The sequence below is a fragment of the Agelaius phoeniceus genome, chromosome 5 (genome assembly GCF_051311805.1).
Source record: "Agelaius phoeniceus isolate bAgePho1 chromosome 5, bAgePho1.hap1, whole genome shotgun sequence".
Classification (NCBI taxonomy): domain Eukaryota; kingdom Metazoa; phylum Chordata; class Aves; order Passeriformes; family Icteridae; genus Agelaius; species Agelaius phoeniceus.
This window is the reverse complement of record NC_135269.1, coordinates 20,651,060-20,674,082: the sequence shown is the minus strand read 5'-3', so window position 1 is coordinate 20,674,082 and position 23,023 is coordinate 20,651,060. Positions and strand designations below refer to the sequence as shown.

Here is a 23,023-nt window from a genome sequence, read left to right as displayed (position 1 = left end):
GGTCCCAGAAGGACCAATGAGTCCAGCTCCCTGGCCCTGCACAGGACAACCCCAAGAATCACACCATGTGCCTGAGAATGGTGCCAAATACTTCTTGAACTCTGTCAGGCTTGGTACTGTGACCATTTCCCTGCGGAGCCTGTTCCAGTGCTCAAGCAAGATTTGATTTTTTCCAAGAAAAAGGTGGTTCTCTAATTTGTTTGCTTTGTTTTAACTCTAAAGTTATTTCTGTAGACAATATTTACAAGGGAATATTTGTAGGCTCTGAACTCTGGAAACATAATCACCGATGACAGGCATTATTGTTATGCAGAACCTTCAGACAAAAAAAAGCTGTTCCCCTGAACAGCTGAATAGAAACCTTATTTGCTTTAATCCTCCTATATTCAACATCAGGGGACAAGACCACAGAGGCAGGGGGCGAGGGGAAGGAGGAGGGCAGGAGTCATCCACAAAGCCTGCAGCTTCCACTGTTACATATCTCCTAACCTGATCATTTCCTTATAGCACTTTCAAGAAGAACATTTCAATATGAATCAACAAAAATAGTTTCATAAAGTAGGTCGTTGCTGCAGCAACCGGGCGGCTGTTTGGACTACTCCCTGCCACAATGACCTACTTTTCCAGTTATATGTAACTGTTGTAGCAAGATCCCAATATTCCTTCCCTACGGAGCCGCTCAGAGACCATTCCTGTATCACAGCTGAACTTTATTCCTAACAGGGACAGAGAAAGGCTTCATTTGAGCAGGTACAAGCATTGTGTCGGTTCTGCTCTTCCTCTGTGTCATACTCAGAAGTGTCGGTGGCTAAAGGTTACATGAAACCCAATATGTGCTCGGAGCTCAGAAAGTGCCACAGCAGCGCTCAGAGCCGGAGGAGCTGATAAAGAATGGAAGGGGAAAGTGTGAAAAGGAACAGGCGCTCGTGAACAGCGTGTCCCCTGCCAGACTCAACAGCTGGCACTAAACTTCGGCACAAACAGGCTGTTCCTGTACCACTATCCAAGCACAAGCTAATGGACACCATCCTTTATTACAGGTCTAAATAACATTAAATCTGCATAAAAGAAAAACCCTGGTGAATGGCAGGTAAAGCTCACATGTTTTTAAACCCTATTTAACCCTGCATGCACTGGAGGGGGGAGACTAAAAGGTACCACAAAGGAAGAAATGCTGACAATTACACAATTCCCTGTTTACTGCTGCTGTTAAAACCAGCATTTTTCCTGATGACAAAGAAAAAAATATCGCCTCTTAAACTAATGAAGGAAATAATTATCTCTGTAGAAATAAGACTACAAGACTTCAAACATCAATCACACTGACTTGTACTTTGGAATTTTTTGATCAATGTATTCAATCAAGTTCAAAAGCTTTCATTCAAGGTAAAATTAAAGAGACAAGCACAAGAGACAAACATTTCTAAGCAAAAGAAAACTCATTCCAAGAAAAGAAAAATTCCAAACTAGGCATTACCATGTAGTACACCATAATTAAAACTCCAGTCAACACAAAGCTTCTGAGAGCTAATGCAGCTCAAAAACAAGGTACACACAAAAAGGCTCTCCAAAGCTTACTTTACCTTAGGTATTCTTAAAATTTCTAAGTTCAGCAGGAAAAATACTGCCACTGGTGACAATATAGTACTGCAAGTGGAAAAATTTTTTTAATTTCCTGCATTGTTTCATTGGGGAACAAGCCACTTACAATGACATAACTGTTCCTGAAAATCCCATACTCATCAAACAAGACAGTAAAAAAAAAAACCACCCAAAAAGCCTAAAAATTATTGTTACTTTACCACTGCACTTGATAAGCCATAGAGCAACAACTGCAAAGACAAACTATCTTTATTCCAGAACAAAGACAGATTAATAAAAGGAAAACAAGTGCAGGATTATGAAAAGAAATAGGAGAGGCTGCTGCTGAAAAGCAGCAGACAATTACTAGTAACACTTTTCTGTTTCAAAGTGTGACCTCCAATGCCAAAAATGAAAGCTTCATCATGCTGTCCCCTGTGGAAGCAGTAAAGAATTGGAGTAAGAATTTCTTCAAACGCTGCAAATGCAGCATTGAAGAATTTTGCTTTAACAAACACAATGTTTCAATGCTGGGACTGAAAACGAGGTTGGTGGAATTATATTCAAAAGAATGCAAAAAGCCAAATTCTAAATTGTAAAAATAGAAACATCCACATTATCCCCCACAAACTCATGATTTTCTTCATGGTTTAGAAGAAAAACACACTACTGCTGAAATAAAGTACTCCTCAACAGTAAATTTATTGGCAACTAGCTTACGGAAAGAAAATTTCAACCAGTAAAAGGAAAAGCACCATGACTATACGATGAAAATTAATTTTACACACATTTCCTCAGGTTACAAAAGCCTTGAAATAAAAGAGGAAAATACAAAGCAATTAAAGCAGAACTGTCAATATCAGCAACCTACACCTTTTTTCTTTGTTATAAACAGAAGAAATGTTTATGGCATACTAGGAAATGTTTCCAGGGCATACAAATGAAAAAGTATGCTAGAGAAAAAAATAAAAAATTGAAGTCTCTCACAGAGGCCTTTAAGAAAACATTCACAAGATTTAGGAAATACTGTGCAAGAGCAGTAAACAGCAAACAGTTACACTCTCTAAAAAGAAACATGGATAAAGCATAGTGAACTAGACCTGGCCTGTCATCTACTGAAAAGCAATGAAGGAAAGTCACAGGAATTATCCCTAGGCAACACAAATAAAACAAATAATTCAGATGCCATCCTTGGCTTGATCACTCCCATTAAGACTTGCATGGTTTCGACTTTTTGAGTTCATTAGCAAGACTTACAAAGAAAAAAACTGAAATGCGACCTCTTCCCCCAAAGACCTTTCTGAAACCTGGATAGCAAAAATTACTGTGTAGAATATTTTCTTTTAAATGCATGTCTCAGTTTTGCCAATGTAGTCATGCTTCTCCCATGAGACAGGAAAAAGGGAAAAAATATTAGGTAATCTCTGCTAAAAGCCACAATGTTTTCTTCAGCTTTAAGACTTCTGGAAAAAAAAATGAGCTTGTTTAGAACATAAAGCTTGTCTAGACAACAATGAGCTTGTCTAGAACATAAAGTATGAAGGAGAAAGAATGAAAAGAAAATCACTTGATGTCACAGGATTTCCAGACAGAAAATTTCAACGCAGAAGAAACTCTATAGAGAACATAGCAAGACAACATTTAGTCCATTCTTCAATGAGTCAAATATATTAGAAATCAAAGCCATTTTCAATGCCAGCTGCTCTATAAAATACAGTATCGCAACTCTCTGGATGCTTACCCAGTACTTCAGAACTGCACAGATTGTGAAATTGAGATGTTTGCCATGATGTTCTGTATCTTTAGTGCACAGCAAAACTGCAACCATTCAAACCATGATCATGTTTTATGAACTATACAAGGCATGAAGTAATGAGCAGCCTACATGAACAAGTTGCTTATTTATTTATTTCTCTGTCTGATGCAAATCACCCTCTTATTTCTGTTTTTTCAATCACTTTTTCTCTCTCTCTCAATAGCAGCACAGTTTACCCCTCACCGACAAGGTCAGTAGAACACTGGCAGTGAGAAACAAAAAAAAAAAAATCCGCAAGCACTGAACTCCACAAGTTCCTTATTATAAAAAATAAAGCATTTCCTAGGTCATGGATTTCATACACTGGATAGATAACAGATAGAAAATTCCAAGTTTTCCTTATAGTAATTGTTCCTAAGTAACCTGTACTGTAGATCTTTAATCTCCATCACTGAAGAATTAATAACATATGTTCATACTTCACAACTTCTCCATTTGAGCTTAAAGAGATTTTTTTCAACGTTTCTGGTTTGAATTCTGAAGGGATACGGGCTTGTGTTCTGAAAAGTTACAAACCTTCAGTGCAAGAATTTTACAGCCTGCGCTTTTCATGTCTGTGAAAGAGCCACAAACATACAGATGTTAAAGAAGAAATGCATGAAAATGAATAGGAAAGGAAATGCTTTTCTATAAATTAAGAAACACTGAGATAAAGTAAACTTCTAAAACAGGTCCAGAAAATTTCTCTAGTTTAGTTGTAGGAGGAAGCAATGCATAACACAAAAGCTCAGGTGTACATCACATGCCTGTTAATACAGAAATTAGATAGGCAGGACATATCCTAACCAATGTTCAGTGGAAGAAGTCCCCTCCATCTCTGATAAAACTGAACAGGTTTTATCTTACTGCAAAAAAATTGTTGCACTAGCACTTTTCAAAGAGATTTTAAGCAACAGTTTGACACCTGAATTTACTAGTTTACTTCCAAAACCCTGAGTATTATGATATTCTTATTTCCTACCCAGGTTTAACAATGTTGAATTTTAGACCTTTCAAATACTAATGCAATTTAAAAATAAATAGTTAAAAAAAAATCAAAGTACAAAATTTACCAAAAAAAAAGTGCATACTTTAGGAAGTTCTGTTCACTGCAGCTCACCTACTGTCTAAACTAATGCTAGCAAAGCTCATGTGTTGGTTTTTATTATCTCCACTGGTAATTGGAATGCACTCCAATTTTTAACTGTTCCAAAAATATAGACAGCCACGCGGACTTTTGCCACAGCCATCTCCACTTACACACTTGAAACAGAACACTGAAATATTGACCTGTTCTTTCCAGTCTATCCTTCACCTCCACTGAAGCTTTGCTCCCTTATAAAGAATCATTTACACTCACAAAACTCCAAAGCAGTGAAAGCAAATGCTTTATGGTGACCTGAAAAACAAATGGAGGCTTCAGGGTTAGAAGAACACTGCAATTATAACTCACCTCTTGACCTAGATTGCAAAGAATGTGAAAGCCAAAAGTACACAGAAGCAAAGAAACTAACCTTGCTGCATGTTAAATTAAGAGTTCTGAGAAATCTAAGTGCAATGTATTGAACCAAAATACTATGAAGTTCTTACCCTGGTAATCAAATCCAGTCCTTTCCTACGGGTAGCCAAAGGCATGGCTATTAAACCTGCTAAAATGTGACAAGCAAAGCCCATGGAACACAAAGCCACATACTCTTACACTACTTTCACAACCCACTCATGCTCAAGCTGACTTTTGCCTTTTTAGGTCACTATGGGAAGGTCACAAAATTCCCAAAAGCAAAGGGTTTCTTTCAGTATGCAAATTCATAACATCACAGACTTTAGAGTGACTTCCACACTGAAAAAATGGCCGACTTTGCTGGCAGCTTGACCTTCCTCCTATCACAGGTTATATAACTAACCTGAAAACCTGCCAGGCACTGAGACACGGTATGGAAAAGAACCAGTTCTGAAAATAAAGGCTTCCATGCTGTAGATAAACTGGTAGAAACTGAAAAGTTCAGGCAGTGCATAATGATAAACAGGCTTTTCTGCAATATTTGCATAATATATTTAAAGAGTAGCTTCCATTTGTTGGGATAAAGACATTTTCCCAAACCGGAGGAAAATATATTTTATTGTATTAAAATGTCCAAAAGAGAACGATAATATAAAATAACTTGCTTTGAAGAGCAGATGCAGAATTCATTGACACTGCCACATAGTGATCAGTTAAGGAAAAAAAAAATCTGAATTCTTGATTGCCTAAAAAAAGCTGCTTTCACATTCATCACAGATGGTGTTTGTTGGGGGTTATCACCCTCCCTGTTTGTGACCAGAGCAGGAAACACTATGAGGTGTGGACAGATTGCCTTGCCCTGCTCAAAGAAAGAACGCAATCTATTGATACTTTTGTAAAATAAAACAAAAATAGACTACTGGTCCCAAGAGAAGGAAGATTGAAAAACTCCTTTGGACTTGTTTCAAAATCACATTTCTCCCTTTAATACTCAAAGTCCACATACTATTACATATCAAGAACACTTGACCCAGATCTTCTCTGGACATCCTCAAACCTGGAGATTAGTGATGTAAAACCAGGTGTCTAAAACCTCAAAATTTCTTAACCTGAGGAATTAAGCCTCCTTCAAGATCAACCTTGGAGGCCAGATTGTATGGATGCTCACTATAATTCTTCTGGCCTATAGTAACTGCTATTTTAGAAAAACCAACTTACTGAGCACAATTCAATTTGCAGTACCGCATGCTCCCTCCACACCAACCAGTGCAGTCTTCTTGTCCAATTGAATAATAGTTACTTTACAGAATCTGGTGATACAAGATCATTCACCAAAATAAGGAAACAAGCACAGTGTAATATCTCAGCTAGCAGGCTTATTTCTCACATTCTGACAGTTTGACAAAAAAGAAATTGCATCTTTTCCCAACACAGTAAAAAGGCCAATACTTATTATCATTTCAAAGAGTGTCAAAAAACAGCAAGCCACAGAAGAAACCAATAATCCCCTTCCAAAAAACACCTGGTGGTTACTGCAGACATGAGCAATGCAGGCCAAGAGTGATATGACCATTATAATCTGACTCAAATCTATATTGCCACTGAAAGAAACGGTACCTGTCCTTCCTACTCTTTGCCTCTTCACTACTACTATGGTGACCTTTTTGCTGGCACAATCTACCACAGAGCTAATCCCACCAAAACTGGTAATTAATCTCTTTTGGACAGATTGACGAGCTAAACTTGCTCACCACAGGGTTGTGTGCTATCATGAAAGGGTGGAGCCAACCCTTTCATCAACAGTGCAGGATTAAACCCATGAGGACATACGTCAGTGTGCCTCAATGACGTACTTTGTAAATCATAGGGCTAGATCTTATAACACAAATTATAGAGGGAGTTGCTGAATTGCAGGCACTTTTGGGGTAAAATATGGTTTTTTGTGGAAGAGAATAGGTGAGCAGCCTAGGGGTGTGGGGGGTTTCTCCGGTCTAACTGCTGGTACCACAGAGTTCCCATCTGAAAATACAACTTCTAGAAAGAAGCTATACAGATTAATCACCCTCAATTTAGTGGGCTGGGTGAACAGAAGTGCTCCAAGTGGCACGCACCACTCTAGAGTTGAAGGCACTCATTAGAGGGTGTGCTGGGTTGCACTGGGTTTGCATGGCCACAAGTCAAGGTACTGGGGGGCTACAAGGGTGGCTTCCTGTGAGAAGCTGCTGGAAACTTTCTGTCTGTCTTTGCAGGCCAACACAGACCTGCTGCTCGCTGGCCAAGGTAGTGCCTCTGGGATAACATATCTGACAGGAGGAAAACATTACTGCTCAGGAGCCATTGAAGCCGGAGAGGCATGAGAATATGAGAAACAACTCTGCAAACTCCTAAGTCAGCGAAGAAGGAGGGGGAGGACACGCTCCAGGCACCAGAGCAGAGATTCCCCTGCAGCCTGTGGTGAAGACCACTGAGAGCAAGGCTGTCCACCCACAGCCCATGCAGGACCCTGGTGGAGCAAACATGAGTGTGAAGAATCCTTCCCCTGAGGAAAAAGCAGCAGAGACAACATTTGATGAACTGACCAAAACCTGCATTCCTCATCCCTCTGTGTTCTTCGGAGATAGGAGGTTGAGAAAATGGGAGTGAAGTTGAGCCCAGAAAGAAGTGAGGGGTGGGAAGAAGGAGCTTTAAGAATTTAAGTTTATTTTCAGTTACCCTATTCTGATTTGGTTGGTAATAAATTAATTCATTTTCCTCATGATGGTAATGGCTGAGTGATCTCTCCTTGTCCATATCTTGACTCACAATCTTTTTGTTGTATTTCCTACTCCCTGTCTAATCAAAGGGAATGACAGACTGCCTTTGGTGGGCTTCATGTTAAATATTGCATACATCAAGTAGATTTTCATTCTAAGTGCTACACAATAAAAACAAACTTAAAGGGATGTTTTCATCAGGGAAGTCATAAATATTTCTGTGCATTCCTTTTTATATATTAAGCATGTCACCAAAAAATAATGAAGTATAATACACAAATTTTGTCTGCCTGAATTACACATATGAAATTCAAATCACTCATAGATTAATTCTATTGACAAACTTTTTTCCACCAATCCCCCATCCAACAAACACATCTCTATTGGACAAATCATAACTATGTAAGCAAAAACTTTAAGTATATTTTCAAAACCAGATGCACAGACTAGCAAAATTTGATACTACAGAAAGATGTCCAAGTATTATTTTTTAAACAAGTTCCCGTTTCCATGAATTGCAGTGATTGTCCTGAAAATTAAACTTTTTTTTTCTCTAGTTTTTTTATTTGCTTGAAATTTGAGTGTGAAAAAAAAACCCCACCCCTCTTCTCTCTCTGAAGTCAATACAGTATCTGCTGTAATAGCAGCACCTAACTTTGAAGGACGTTGAAAACATCAATACTCTCACAAAATCTAAGAGATATACAAAGCAAATTCAATTACTCTTATTTTTAAAGTAAAATCTGTTCTCTTCAGGAATGGTTAAAAAAAAAAAGAAGTATTTTAACCAGCATATCAAAGACAGACATACATACCCAAAAAGACAAACCAGAAGAGGTAAATTATTACCTAAAGTAAATCCTTATGTAGCAACTAACAATGTTTGCATTTCTGTTCAGGTATTGTGATCAATTGTCACTCTGAACTAAAACCAAGGCTAAATGAAGCTCTGCCCCAGGTGATGTTGTTAACCATGAGATCCCATTCTCCTTAATATGGAAAAGTCTGTGAGCACATACGAACACATTTTTTCAGAAGTAGGTAATGGTTACTTGTTGGAGTATGCAAGATACATTCTTCGCCTGCTTTGTTGACACAATCAGATGCAAGCTAATTCTGGTGCCCAACATTTAAGGGCAACTGACAAAATTTTAAGAGAGCCTTAGTGTGGTTTTAACATTTGGCATCTCCCTCCACCATTTCTACATCACCTTTTACTGCACCAAGTACTTCTCTCTCTCAAGTGTTGATCTGTGAACAACACTGTGAACTCATCCCATAGAAAAAGCATGTTTCAATGAAAGCACATCTTGATTTATTTGACAGCTTGAAAAAAAGGAACAATAAGAAGAAACAGAACAGACCCAGAAAAAAAAAAAAAAAAAGTGAGCTGAGGGAGGTCCTGGCATTTGTTACGTAGCATTCACGAATTTAGAACAGGTAGGCTGAATGCCAGGAGAAAGGAGGTCAGTAAGACCATGTGACTGCTTAGTAATTAGACTTGCTCAATAGTGCAATTACACAAAAATATTAGTCCCTGATTGTTACATGACTGTTTAAACAGAAAAGTTAATTAGAAAGCACCTATGTGTTAAAGGTTGCTATTTACCAGATTTAACACACATTTGTTAATATAAACTGTAACTGGTGACCCTGCAGAATGACAATATCCTAACAAGAAACTAAACCTCCAGGTTTCTTGTATTTTTTCACCATTCTTCCTCATGTAGATTGTGTTAGTCATAGTTTGACAGAGAAGAGTTTTGCCCAGGGCACTAAGACAATAAGCACTTGGTGTCAATCAACTCAAATTAAGAAAGGACCACTGTAAATTCACACCAGGAGGTTAAATTTGACTCACCTTCCTAATGCTGAAGGGCTTCTGCTCCTAGTCTCAAATAAAATGCTTCTGACTACAACACCCTACTCAACAGGCATGTAAGAAACAATTTTGATCATGGTCATCAAGTGAAAATGAACATTAAATGTTTTTTCATTAATAAGTGCTAAATGAGACTGGCAAATAAAAAAAACTGCATCATAGATCTTGTGTATACTTACTGGGAATGTATGTGTCTGCATTGATTAAAAACATCTCATTAAAACCACTGGAAGCTAACGTGGATTCATACCAAACTAGTAACTGCCTATTTAAATAAAAAATTATTGAGAAGAACCTCAATAAACATATAGCTTTAGCAACCAGTTATTTTATAAAGCTAATGCACTTTTAAACTTGAAAAAAACCTGATGATTTCACAAAACCAGGCTATGCAGGCAGCAAGATTTCATACTCAAATCCATGTGCAGCATGTGCCTTGAGGGTATCTGAGTACCAGAAGATTGCTTGAAGTGCTTTGGACAGGGGAGCTGTAATCTACCCCAAACTCAATCCCTTTAACCAGCAACTAAACCCAGGCATTTTTCTTCAAATGCAAAATGCAGTGGAAGGACTAGCTGCCTTCTAAAACACTGAAAACACTGATAAGTACGCCAACCAGCAATACATCACACACATATGTACTCAAGGACTCTATTAGCTAATGATCATATTACACAGTCATTGTAGAACCAGGGCAATAGCACTGAAGACATGAACTTCCTTCTGCTAGAATCAAAGTTCACATATGTCTCTCATTCACTAGCTCAGAGAATACAACCAAAAACTGTTCAGCATTTCAATTGCAGGGCATATTAGAGACCTATGAAGTATTCTTAAAACATGTTACTTCCTTAACACTTATACTTGTGCCAGTTATCCACATTCTTTTAAAACTTAAGTAGCTGTTCACGTTTCACCCACAAAATTAAGATCTCTGAGCTTCTTCAGTAAGTAAAAATACTATTTAAAAATTTATCCCTTCAAAACAAAAGCAATTTAAAAGTCCCTTATAAAATAAATGTACATCATGAATCTCGGATAAGGGAAGTATCTAACAGTTATTCATAAGTTATTTTTGTCAGTGAAAATGAAATAACCATCAAGTTAAAGTTTACAAAAGTATTTAGTATTTCTATCTCTTGAAAACAAGAACATTGTAAGGAAAACCTCTCAAAATCTGAAAAACAAAATAGAAACTGAAAACCTCCAAAGGTAAGTTAACCTGGTTGGTAAAGTATAAGCTAGGACACAAATTATTAAATCTGAAAGGAACAATCACTCAGGTAAATACAATTAAAACCTGAAGTTTCTAAACTTTGTCATTCTTCTATGACGCAGTGTTAAGATAAGTTTCATTGTGCTTGTTCCATAATTAGGCAGCTTCTCAGCACTGTAGTCTGGGCAGACTAAGTTCACTAGCATTTCAAGTTCCTGACATTGGAGGGATAGATGATACACAAACTTTACTGCATTATCAACAATTTTACAAGGGTAACAATTTTCAGATTCCTAGTGATGTTTTAACTAATCCCACATGACAAGCATGCACAGAAGTCCTATTAACCTCTGCCTTATGGCACACATTTAGCATGCAAGTGTCAGTCACAAATCCACAGTAAAGTTCATTTTTATATCGGGTAGGAGAAATACAACTGGCTCGACGGTGCAGGAACAAATCTGCACTTTCCCGAAAGGGACACTGCACACCGAGCCAGCCAGAGTTCAAGAAGCATTTAGACACCGCTCTCAGGCACACAATGGGTTTCTTGGGGTTGTTCTCTGCAGGGACTGGACTTCAGGATCGTCGTGGGTCACTTCCAACTCAGGGTATTTTGTGACACCCTTCTGTGCAGGAACGCTACTCTGAAAAAGTACTTCTGAGCTAAGCGAGCAGCTTCAGTTTCTCCAGGACGGAGGCGCCCTGGGGTTCCCGGCTGCCCAGAGTTCCTGAGATGGTGCAAGCCCTCCAGGCTGCTCCACACAGGGTTTTCCGCCCGGCAGCAACCCCGCTCTGAGCTCCAGCGCTCGGGCACTGAACCGCCGCCCTCGGGAGCGAGAATAAGCGGGCCCCTCACCGGGAAGCCACAGCCCGCCGGTCCGCATTTTGCCACGGGCTTCCCGGTTCCTTCTCCCCCGTCCCTCCCACGTGCGCCGCGGGAGCCGCAGCCCTGGCCGGCGCCGGGCTGGATACGTAACACCGCCGGCCCACGGGGAGGGCGAGCAGCCGAGGGAAGCCGGCGCTGGCAGCGGCCCAATCGGGCGCGGAGAGGAGGGGATGGCGGGGAGGCGGCGTGACCGAATACATAACGTGGGGATTAGGGCCCCCGCAGCGCCCCGCACTCACCGCCACCTGTTGATGCCCACGTTGGAGGAGCCGGCGAACCAGGGGTCCAGGATGTAGACGCATCGCACCGTGTCGGCGCCCTGGATGCATTCCCGCAGCGCCGGGTTGTCGTGGAGCCGCAGCCCCTTGCGGAACCAGTGTACGGCATTCACCCCCATGCCGGGTGCGGACGCTCAGCGGGAACCGCCGCCGCCAGCGGGGCCGTTCATGGCCCGGCGCCGCCGGGCGAGCACGGACGGGCGGCGGGGCGGCCCGCGGGGCCTCGCTGCGGACGGCTCTAGGATCCGGCGGACACAGCGGGAGCGGCCGCCCGGCGGGGACGCATCACCCCGCGGAGCCCCCGCGCCGGGGAGAGCAGGGATGAAAGGTGGGAGCGCTGGGTCCGGCGGTGACTGCGGAGCGGTGACGGCGCCCTGCCCGCGGAAAACGCCGTCCGTACAGCTGCCACCTCCTCGCCTCTCGCCCTGTGACTGCGCGGGGCTGCACCGGCCACTCCGCCCCGCCCCCCGCCGCCCATTGGCCGGCGCCGTTCCCACGTGACCGCGGGCCCTCACGTTTCTGAGGTGTGTTCGCTACCGGCGGCGCGCGGGGAAAGGGAGTCCGGACCGGGCGGTTGCGTGCCCGCGGCCGAGAGGGAAGCGTCCGGGGCGCCTGCGACCCCGGCGGGAATCCCACCCGTCGGGGCAGAGCGGGGCCGGCGGGCCGCGGCGGGGCGGGCCGGCGGGGGGCGGGGCCCGCCTCTTCGCCACCCCCCTCCGCGCTCGGCTCGGCGCGGCGGGACCCGGATGAGCACGGGGCCGCGAGGCGGCTCTTGGCGATAACGCTTCCGCCGGGAGGCGCAGGCGCGCGCGCGTCCCCGAGCCTGTTATGTATCGCGGCCCGCGCGCGCCCGCGCCGCCCCCGGGCCGTGCCCCCCCCGGTCCCACCGCGCGCAGCCCCATCCGCGGGAAACGGGCGGGGCGCTTATATAAGCGTGTGCGTAGGGAGCGCCTACTGGGCTAGCGGAGCTCCGGAGGCCCCTTCCGACCCTGACGATTCTGTGACGCGGGCCGAGGGCTCGTTGCTGCCCGGTGCCGTCGGGACAAGAGAGAGTGACTCGGCCGTGCGGCGGCGCCGCACCCAAATAGGCTTTCAAGCAGCAGAACGAGTTAAAATGGTCCCTCTTGGAGCACCGTTAGTAAAGTCATTACTAGGTGGTGAATTTCTCACGCCTGTTAATTACAGAGTTGAAACCACGGTCTGTGTGCAGCAAACACGGCGGGTTTCCCTGGACCTGCTCCTTGGTTACAGTGCGCACGGCCAACAGCCGACGGAGACATCGCACTGACCGGACTCAGTACAACCCTTTGGAGCCGTAGCAGGGCAGCTCTAGATGCAGATCTGAAAATAAACCTCCACCTGTGGATTGCAGCTCAAATCTACAGCTTCACGGACAAGCGCATAGCAAGCGTAAGAATGGTCTCATTAGAAATAATGTCTCAAGTAAAAGGCAGAGGACCCAAATCAGCAGTACAGCTCTTTCTTTAATTTCAAGAATTCCAGACAGTACTTTAAGAACTGTCATTTTTCTTCTAAAATATTTTTTCTGCTAAGATCCACAGAAAGTAAAAGTCAACAAGAAGAGATGTGTGCATCATGTTTCCCTTTGTGCTTGTCTTTCCTCACTTTGAATGACCTAATAAACAGTAATAGAATCACAGAATCATTTAGGTTGGAAAAGACCTCCAAGGCCAACTTTTCACTGACCACCACCATCTCAGCTAGGCTATGGCACTGGGTGCCACGTCCAGGTGTTTCTTGAACACCTCCAGGGACGGTGACTCCATTACCTCCCTAGGCAGCTCATTCCAATGTTTAACAACCCTGTTGGTGAAAAAATTCCTCCTGATGTCCAACCTGAACCTCCCCTTGTCCAGCTTGAGGCTCTGTCCTCTTGTCCTGTCACAGCTTGCCTGGCAGATGAGGCCCCACCTGTCACTGACAATCAAGGTATGCAAAGGGCCCAGCCATGATTAGAATCCCTTTCTGCTTCGTCTTACACAAAATTTCTTTTTAAAAGGTGTAGCGGGTGGAGACTGAACAGCTTTTGAGCACTGACTTTAACAATGGCATAAATTATGATGAGTTTCTCAATATCACTTCGTTGTATGTAGAAAATCATATTCCACAGCTCATCATTCTGATCCAAGAAGAACATATGGGATCCTTGCTGCAACTCAGAGCTGGAGTAGTGGGGTCATTGTAAAGTCAAACATTGCTTTTTCAATTAATACAAAGTACGTTCTTATTTAGTTTTTTATTATCATTATATGCCAAATATTCGGTAATTAATTTTGAAATAAATAAAAAACAAAAAAGAATTCAGTAGTTAATGACCACTGTCCATCAAACTCATTTGAATTCTATAATTTTTGAACACAGTGAATAAGTAGATTCCTTATTTTCAAGGAAAGTCACTTCACAACATAGTTTTTATTTCAAACATTTAAACTGCTTTTTCATACTCATTATGTGTCCTGCTAGTTCCCCACAAGGCTGCCACACTGAAAATAGCTCTGAATAAAGTTCCATCATCAACCAATCTGCTTGCTTGGGAATACTGAGGTGGAAAACAGCACTTCCTCACTGGATCTTATGGTTTCATAAACAAATTGCAGTCATGAAAACCATCAGTCTCTAAGCTGTTTGTTGCTACAGGCTAAATAACAATTGCAGTATATCATTAGCATATCATTATGTCAAAACACTCTTTGGGTCTCTATCTGGCCATGCCTTCTATGTGAGACAGTTTGTTCTTGACTCAGAAGTGAAAGAAAGAACATATTAATGTATAATTAATATTGTATTAGGAGATATTAATATATAATAGATGCAGGCTATATTAATTAAAATGTCAGATCTCAAGGGAAGAGCCACTCCAACTTAGTTGAAATAGAAAATAGAATGGCAGTTAATCAAGAAACTCACACAAGTAAACCTCTCTACAGTGTTCTCATGTGAATAACTTTTTTAAACAATATTGCTAATTTAGCCCAGACTGTGATTACAAAAATGAAGAGAGTGGGGAGAAGATAGAAGGGAAAAAAGATAACGTTAAGGCATGAAGTGAAAAAAACATAAAGAAGCAAGTGTACAGTACATTTTGTGTTACAAATTAGAAGCTAATTTAGATGGATGTTTTTAACATCATTGTGTGCATTATATTCCCAGACTTTGTTAACTGTTCTAGGAACAGCAGTTATTTAGGAGACCAAGCCTGAACCCTGTTCCTAGACCAAAGTTTTTTTCTATAGCATTTCTCTTCTTCATTAGCTTTTTCACAGACCCAATAGAGACTACTGAACATGTAGCTGATAAAAGAAGGGTTCACAGAGACAACAATAGTGATTTTCACTCTCTGAAAGATGTGATTGTATAGACTTGGAGTTAGTTAAAAAATCCGAACACCTCTAGTATAATATTTCTAGTCTAGAAATCATTTATGTGACTGCTGATTTGTTACTCTAGCTGAAAAAGATAAGTAGATATGACTAAAAAAATAAGATAGAGGAAGATGGTTCTCACCATCACAACTCAATGAACTTCTGAAAAGCCACCAGCAAAACAATATAAGACCAATGACTAGATGTGACTTTAATTATGTAATAAGGCAGTGGTCATATGAAGAAAATACACTGGTGTAAGGCAAGCCTCCCATCATGATGTCGGTGTTACCGAATCAAAAGGATCATCTGCTTCCCGTCAGAGCAAAGGCACTCAAGTATGTTCCGTCCTTTGCTATTATATTACTTAGAAATTATTATTAAAATATTTTTTTCCTATCCACCCCACTATTTCTCTCTGCAAGCTGTTATACTCCAACGGCCTTTCACTTTCTTACTGCCGGCCAAGCCTGCTTTGGCAAGCAGCGGAGGCTCGGCCGGTTCCGCACCGGCCGAGCCCGGGCCGGGTCCCGCTGCAGGACGGCCATGTCCTCCTGCCCTGCGGCTCAGCCCGCGCCCCTCCCCTGCCGGCACCCGGTACGTGCCAGCGCTCCCCGTGCGGCGGCGGCGGCGGCGAGGCCGGTGAGCACGGCCGGGGGCGGCGGGGCTCGGGCCGCTCTCCGGCAGGCCCGGCCCCGGGGCATGGGGGGTGGAGAGGCCAGCCGGCGTTCCGCTCGTCCCGCTCCGAGCGCCGGCGGGGCGCTGAGGGTGGGCGGGCGGCGTGCGAGGGGAGAAGCCCGCGGTTCCGAGAGAAGCGAGGCGGGGGAGGGACCCCCGGGCACGGGGACCCCGCGTCGGCCGCCGGTGTCGGCGGCAGGAGCGGCGCGAAACGGCTGCGGGGCGGGGATGGGCCTGCAGCAGCTGCCCCCGTGCTGGCTGCGGGAGAACGTTCACCTCCTCCCTCTCCGCCCCCAAGCGGGGTCCGAAGGCTGGGAAAGGGACGGCCCAGGTGGCCGGGCCGTGGGAGCGGGTTGTGCTGGAGACCCGGGTTTTGTCTGTGCTGAAAGCACCACCACTTAATGACCAGTGGTTTAAATAGTGCGGCTCGTCCTTAAGCACTTTGCAAATGTCTCCTTTCCTAAATATAAGAAAAAGCTTTGTTCCCATGAGGAAGTTGAGCAGTGGAACAGGTAACTCACAGAGGCCGCTGGGCTCCATCCATTGAGGTTTTAAAGACCTGACTGGACAAAGCAGCCTGGATCTTGCCGACCCTGCTTTGAGCTCTTGAAGTCCCTTCAAACCTGGATTACTCTAGGATCATCTCTATTTTTTTTTTTCTAGTAAGTTTTATGTTGGTCCAGCATGTATTTTATAATAATTTACCTAATTTCCACCACTAATGCAAAGCAGGGATTTATTTTTTGTTAGTGCATAAGTGTGAACATTTACTGTGCATTAATCTACAAAACTGCAACCTCTCACCACCACAGATTCCTTCACAAACCATTCAAACCTTGTCTACACTGCTCTCTTCTAGGTAGATACATACTCTTCTTGGTTCACTCAAAGTTCAATCTAGGCATTCAGTAGTTTTATTTAATTCTTTATAGCCTACTAAGTTTCCTGTTATGAGAATGGTAGTGGTCAGCAGTCATACCGTTGCCCTCTTTACTGAAAGATTTTGTGAACAGTCCAGCAGGAGTAAAAGTTTGGGTTTGCTAATTTTCAAAAAAGTGATATTTGAGTCTCAAAACACACATTCAGAAATTCATATGAGGGATAAATCAACCAGTTGATCATTGTATCTACTTCCTATAGATGATTTACATAGAAGTCTCATCAAATAATGAAACTTCCAGCACCCCATTACTCTGTATATTCAGGTCTCTGCAAGTGTGCTAGCAAGCAGGATCACAGGTAACTGACATTCGGTCACTTCCTTATTGCTGTTCTAACACTTGGTGGTGAGAGGGTGCTGTTGGCAGTGAGAGCAAGCATCTTATCTGAGCTGGCTGGGTTTTTTCCTTAATCTCTCAACTGCTTTACAATCCCCACAGCAATCTAGTTATGTGAAAAGTTACAGTGGGGTCTTGCACATTAGAACATGTATTAGATCCAACAAGAGCTTTGAGAGAACTCTGAATTCTTGAAAGCAGTTACATACCTGAAATGTGAATACTGTCATCTATGGATTTGGAAATCCATCAAGTCATAACTCAGATCTTGGTTTCTATAGAACACCATGACATTGAAATTCATTCATGTTATTTCGCATGTTGTATTTTGCATAGGGCTTTTTACAAGGGCTTCTAAATATCCCTGTCAAATGAGTTTTGGTAAATAAACTTTTCCTTTCTTTTACAGTATTCTGTGTTTCTGATGATCCTCGCTAACAACAGGGAAAAACTGACTATGATCCCAGGCATTTTTAGAAAATGTAAAGTTTCTTTTATGTGAATGTAACAACCATTCCCATGTCAGATTTCAGAAGAGCACAATTTACTATCTCAGAGTATTTTTGAAGCTCTGTAATAGTAAAAATTACAGTATTTTAAGGGATTGCATTACTCACAAGGCAATTTTGTTTAACAGCATGATTACGCATTTAAGTAAAAGTAAGTCATGTTTATTTTTCCAGTTTGTACTTTGGAAATATTACTTGACATCCCAAACTATTTTAACAACACTTCACTTTGCTGGCTGCTTCTAGCTAAGCTGAAGCATTAATGAAGAAAACCCTGATCCTTCAGAGATTTGCTTATTCTAACTGGACCCACTAAACTCAGTAAAACTACTCAGAGTGCTCAGACACAGGCAGTTGTGTCACTCCTGTGGAGGAGAGGTTTAGTTTGCAGTCACTTTTTCAGGACATGGAAAGGTCAGCACAGAAAACATCTGTGACTTACCTACACTTCCAGTGCTTCCAATGCTTTTAGGGTTACTGGGAAAAATCACTTGTTCTGTTGTGGGGCTTGGGACAGCATTTCTGAAGTCACAAGGTGTATGAAGACAAAATCATCAGCCTTGGGGTTCTGACACAAGCAGTGCATTAGGCAATTGGTTTTGCCTTAGACGTGTGAAATAACACTAAAGAACAAGTTATCAATAAACAGCTTCTGTTAATAACATAAGTGTGCATATAGGAAATGACATCATATTCTATTAGTTTATGATGTAATAACATAATAATAGTCCATCTCAGAAGCAGGAAAAAAACAATATAAAAACAAAGGTACACTCTCTTGAGACAAAGGATTTACCTCTGGAAAATATGTAACCTTACCTGGCAGCTAGAAAGAGAATCTACCACTGAAGTTTTCTAAACAAACCACATATTTTCTTAAACAGTGGGCTGTAAGGAAGATTCTAGGGCTCTTGTACAGCTGTACAATAGGTATGTTGGTCTGTTATGTAGAACATTGGACTGCACGGTCATAACAGTATTTTCTCTCCTAAAAAAACAAAACCAACCAACCCACCCAACCAAAAAAAAAAAAAAAAAAAAAACAAAAAAACCAAACCAAAACAACCAAACAAAACCCACAAAAATACCCCCCCCTCCTCCCAAAAAAACCAACAAAAAAGCCCAGCCAAAAGTAATTTAACAATGCTCAGGTCGGTACTTTTTGAAGCATGCTATACTTAGGAAGAGGTGAAAGCAGCTGTCCAAATGTTCCCATTTTCAGTTTGAGCAGTTTTAAGCATATTACCAGCAGCAGCTATTTGCAGGAGTACTGCAGAGATCAGCAGTTCTCCCTTCCACAGTCAGTACTTCCAAAGGGTTGTTATGAAAACACCCCCCAGGAAGTTAAAGATACACTTAATGATATCTTTCTTTGACTGCTGTGGCTCCTTTGCCCCTGCAGAGCAGGAGACAGTGCATGTGGTATTGGTGATAACTGGGCAGCCAGTTTGAGCAAAGGTGAGGTGTGGGGTTGGCCCTGTGGACTCCAGCACAGCCACACACCTATTCCACAAGGACTCTGCCTACAGAAGAGACCTAGAGACCTGGAGGCAGAAGTAAGGCATTGGTGCAAGCAGCAGCTGTAGCAAAGTAGGTGTCAGAAGAGGTAGGTGAAGGCCTGGAAATGTTACTGTGTACTTGCTTCCTTCTCTAAAATACCAGGGTGGTTATTCAAACGCAATTAACACAATCAGCTGCAGAAAAACACTTACATAAAGGTTCCTATGATTTTTTTTCCCTCCCTTAATTATATAAAGAATGATTTCAAAATGAAATTATACTGCAAACTGCTGCTGAAGCAGCCCTGCGTGGTAGGTCTCTGACACATGAAAGAACAACTCACACTCCAAATAATGCTTGAGAAGTTAAAGCAAATACATTCATAAGAACTAAGAGATTTAAGTTGCCATTTTTGTCCATTTAGTGGGATTGCTGTCAAATGAAATTGCATGAATAATTTTCCTCATACAGTGTGAATGATCTGTAATGCAGTCACAATGTTAGCTGCAAGAAATGGCAGACAGTTTGGAGCTTGTATGACTGCAAACATTGATATGGGCAGAGCACTGCCCTACATCAGGTCTGTATCCATCAGAACATTAACCTTTCTGTGACATATCCATCAGAACATTAACCTTTCAAAAATGGTCTTTCCCCCTGCTTCCATGTGAAAGCTGGATTTTGCACTAATAACAAAAACCACTCTGGAGAGCAATTTCTTACACTAGTTATGTCTAAACATCAATGATTCTGACCATTAACTCGTTCCTTAAATGTGTTTTCTTACAGTTGTTGTGTCTCCACAGGACTGACTTCCATGATGCTGAGAGGGGTTGCTCACGGTGCAAAAGAAACATTCACGCTTCTGTTGACAAGATCTCCGAGCTCTAACACAGGACTAAAGTTTTCATCAGCATGGCCTGACGTAGCAAACAGAAGCTTCTTAATACATTCCAATTACACAACTGATACCAAGTCAAGAGAGGAAAATAAAAAAACCCTCGAGAATCTCTACAGTTTGTCAGTTGACATCACGAAGATACGCAGACTGAAGGAATGGGTCCTTCTCCAGGACGTGGCCTATGTTAAAGAAATTGCTGGCATCTTACAGGAAATGGGAGCAGATGAGACCACTGTAGCCAGCATTATAGAACGCTGCCCCGAGGCAATTCTCCACACCCCAGCAGAGATAAACTCTCAAAGAGCTTTATGGCAATTAGTATGCCAGAATGAAAAACAGATGATTAAATTAATAGAGCAATTTCCAGAGTCTTTTTTTACTACCGAGTATCAGCAGAACCAGAAGGCAAACATACTGTTTTTTCAAGAGCTGGGACTTAAGAATAATATAATCACCAGGTTCTTGACAAGTGCACCCAATATTTTCTACAACCCCGTTGAGAAAAACAAAAACGTGATAGAGACATTACAAAGAAATTATTTAAATTTAGGGGGCTCTGAAGCAAATATGAAGATCTGGATACTAAAGCTATTGAGCCAAAATCCATTTATTTTATTAAATACTTCCACTGCAATCCAGGAGAACTTGGAATTTCTCCAAAAGAATTATTTCACTGACCAGGAAGTTCTACAGCTGCTGTCCAAACTTAAAGGCTTCATTTTTCAACTTAATTCTACCACTATGCAGAAGAGTATGCTTTTCTCCAAAAACATCTTCAAGTGCAGTGATCAAGAACTAAAACAACTAGTGCTGAAATGCCCAGCCCTTCTCTACTATTCTGTCACAGTTTTGGAAGAAAGACTTGAAGGACTACTGAAGGAAGGAATTTCTATAGCACAGATAAGAGAGACACCAATGGTGCTGGAATTGACAACACAAATTGTTCAGTATCGAATTAAAAAGCTCTCTGCATTAGGATATGATATAAAGAGTGGAAATCTAGAAAGCTTGAATGGTACTAAAAAAGATTTTGAAGTCACTTATGGTAAGATACAATCAAAGAAGGAGAGACCAATTTTTAATCCTGTTGCTCCTCTACACGTTGAAGATTAATGTGAATGCTGTACTTCAAGTTATGCAAAAGCAAATTAAAAGGCAAGTTGATTATTTGAGAAGAGATAGAGCAAAAGCAATCTTAATCAAGACTGTAGTCTTACACTATACTTTGTTCAGGAGGGGGTCTTAGGTACAACTTCATTATACAATCACAGTATTGTAATACTTTAAAATATCATCATAAAAGTTACAGTTATGATAAAGGTTGCCTTTTCTAAGAGTAGCTCAGATGTGACATTTTCTTACCTGACAGGGCATTAACTGCCTTAGATTTTCAGCTCTGTCTGCACAGTCCAGCCTGTGGTAGTGATTAGCACAATTTTTATCTGAGGAAGACAAAAGGAAGATTATTTTTCCAGCGGTGTTCATCAATCGGCTGGTTTGCTGTCTTCAGGAAACGCCCTTGGAGTTCTTTTCCTTATTGCTGAAGTAGCTCTAGCTCCTGGATCCTGACCTGCAACAGACTTGATTTCTTGGACAGCAAAGCCCTGCCCTGAGAACAGGGGCTGGACATAATATTTTTTATTAACTGAGACCCTAGTATCTTTGTGTACAAACCATAATGCAAAGAAACTATAAGATGATAACATTTATATTTCTGAGACTTCAAAATTTACTTATTTTTTCAAATGGTGTAGGAGAGAAAGAAATACATTTATTGCTATTGTATAGTTCTTAATCCCTTCTAGCAAGGTTTGGCAACAAGAAAGATTAAGGAGAGACTCAAGTCTCAAATGATGGTAGGAGAAAAGAGAAAGTTATGCTTTTCTATTAGGTGCAACAAAACTCTAATCTGTAAACCACTGGTGATTAAACATGACTACCAGATTTGCAAACAGCTGCAACAGTTTCTAAATATATGGGTGACACTGCTTCTAAGATAACACCATATGACAATTGGTGACAAGTGCTGACTTTCAAAATAGACAGCGTTTAAGTTCTCAGGGGATTTGATTTCTTCTCATTTATGGGCTGTGAATGATAATATAAAACAGTAGCATCACTGACAATCATCTCAATAGGATTAGGATCCGTGATTTTATTTCGCGGACTTTCCTAAGTAGCTATTCCACACACATTCCCTCTTGACAGCAGAATAAAAGCCAGCTACACACCACCCTCATTCCAGGCATTCTTCAAGGTCATTTTTAACACACATCTTGGCAGCAAGTCCAGGCCTCCATTTCTTAAAATGTGGTTTGTAATTGCTGAAGAAAGTTGGTATTGAATTACTGGTCCAGAGGGTGGGCTGCAAGATGATGAGTTTTTACAGTCTGCCACGTTATCTGCTGTGCTCTGGTGAGGGGCTGGGAACACCTGGTAGGAGCAGTGCAAAGATCCCAACAGCTGAAGGTTTTACACTGAGCACTCTGCAGGCAAATGTAGGCGTGACAGGCGTTTCTGGGGGTAAATGGCAATCCTGCAGGAGTGTGTGCGACACTGGCAGGAATTCAAGAAGGGGACGTATCACAGCATGAAAAAAGTCAGGTTGTGGTACCAGGCTATGTCTATGCTGACTCTTTCAAAACTCATTATCGTCTTTAAAGAGGGAAGACAGCTATATTAAAAATTCACAGGAACTTGCCTTTGTCACTTTGAGACTGTCTTTCCCTGCTTAGCCATTAAGCAGACCACAATTTTATCTGAATTTAAAAGCCTCCTTCCCCTCAGACACAAAGGGGCATTTCAGCTCTCCAAAGCTCTTCTAACACAACCTGTTAGTTGTGACCAGAGTCAGAGACCCTTAAGGTAGCTTAAGAGGAA

The 23,023-nt window shown here is 41.9% G+C and overlaps 2 protein-coding genes and 1 long non-coding RNA gene across 10 annotated transcripts in view; 2 read left to right on the top strand and 1 right to left on the bottom strand.

Annotated features, from left to right (window-relative positions):
- Positions 1–12,323, bottom strand: part of CRY1 (cryptochrome circadian regulator 1) — a 39,714-nt gene extending 27,391 nt beyond the window's left edge. For 2 of the 3 annotated variants that reach the window (XR_013182336.1, XM_054631871.2), the window contains exon 1: positions 11,857–12,323. Coding sequence is in view for 2 of the 3 variants with exons in the window: in XM_054631871.2 (XP_054487846.2) it covers positions 11,857–12,014 (158 nt within the window). In the remaining variant the exon portion in view is untranslated. The remainder of the gene's footprint in view (positions 1–11,856) is intronic. The other variant, XM_054631870.2, reaches the window with a different exon arrangement.
- LOC143694107 (uncharacterized) lies at positions 679–7,554 on the top strand. The gene is made up of 3 exons (XR_013182337.1): positions 679–750; positions 1,041–1,090; positions 7,127–7,554. It is a non-coding gene; the product is annotated as an uncharacterized LOC143694107 (long non-coding RNA).
- Positions 12,324–12,348: 25 nt separating the features above from the next.
- Positions 12,349–22,382, top strand: MTERF2 (mitochondrial transcription termination factor 2). 6 transcript variants are annotated; one of them, XM_077178485.1, is made up of 2 exons: positions 12,349–12,419; positions 20,049–22,382. In XM_077178485.1, the coding sequence occupies exon 2, from the start codon at positions 20,060–20,062 to the stop codon at positions 21,254–21,256; it is 1,197 nt and encodes a 398-aa protein (XP_077034600.1). In that variant the 5' UTR covers positions 12,349–12,419; positions 20,049–20,059; the 3' UTR covers positions 21,257–22,382. The 6 variants fall into 6 exon arrangements, with proteins under 6 accessions (XP_077034600.1, XP_054487852.1, XP_077034598.1 ...); XM_054631877.2 differs by lacking the exon at positions 12,349–12,419 and adding an exon at positions 15,500–15,616; XM_077178483.1 differs by lacking the exon at positions 12,349–12,419 and adding an exon at positions 15,543–15,616 and having other exon boundaries at positions 20,032–22,382.
- Positions 22,383–23,023: the final 641 nt, after the last annotated feature.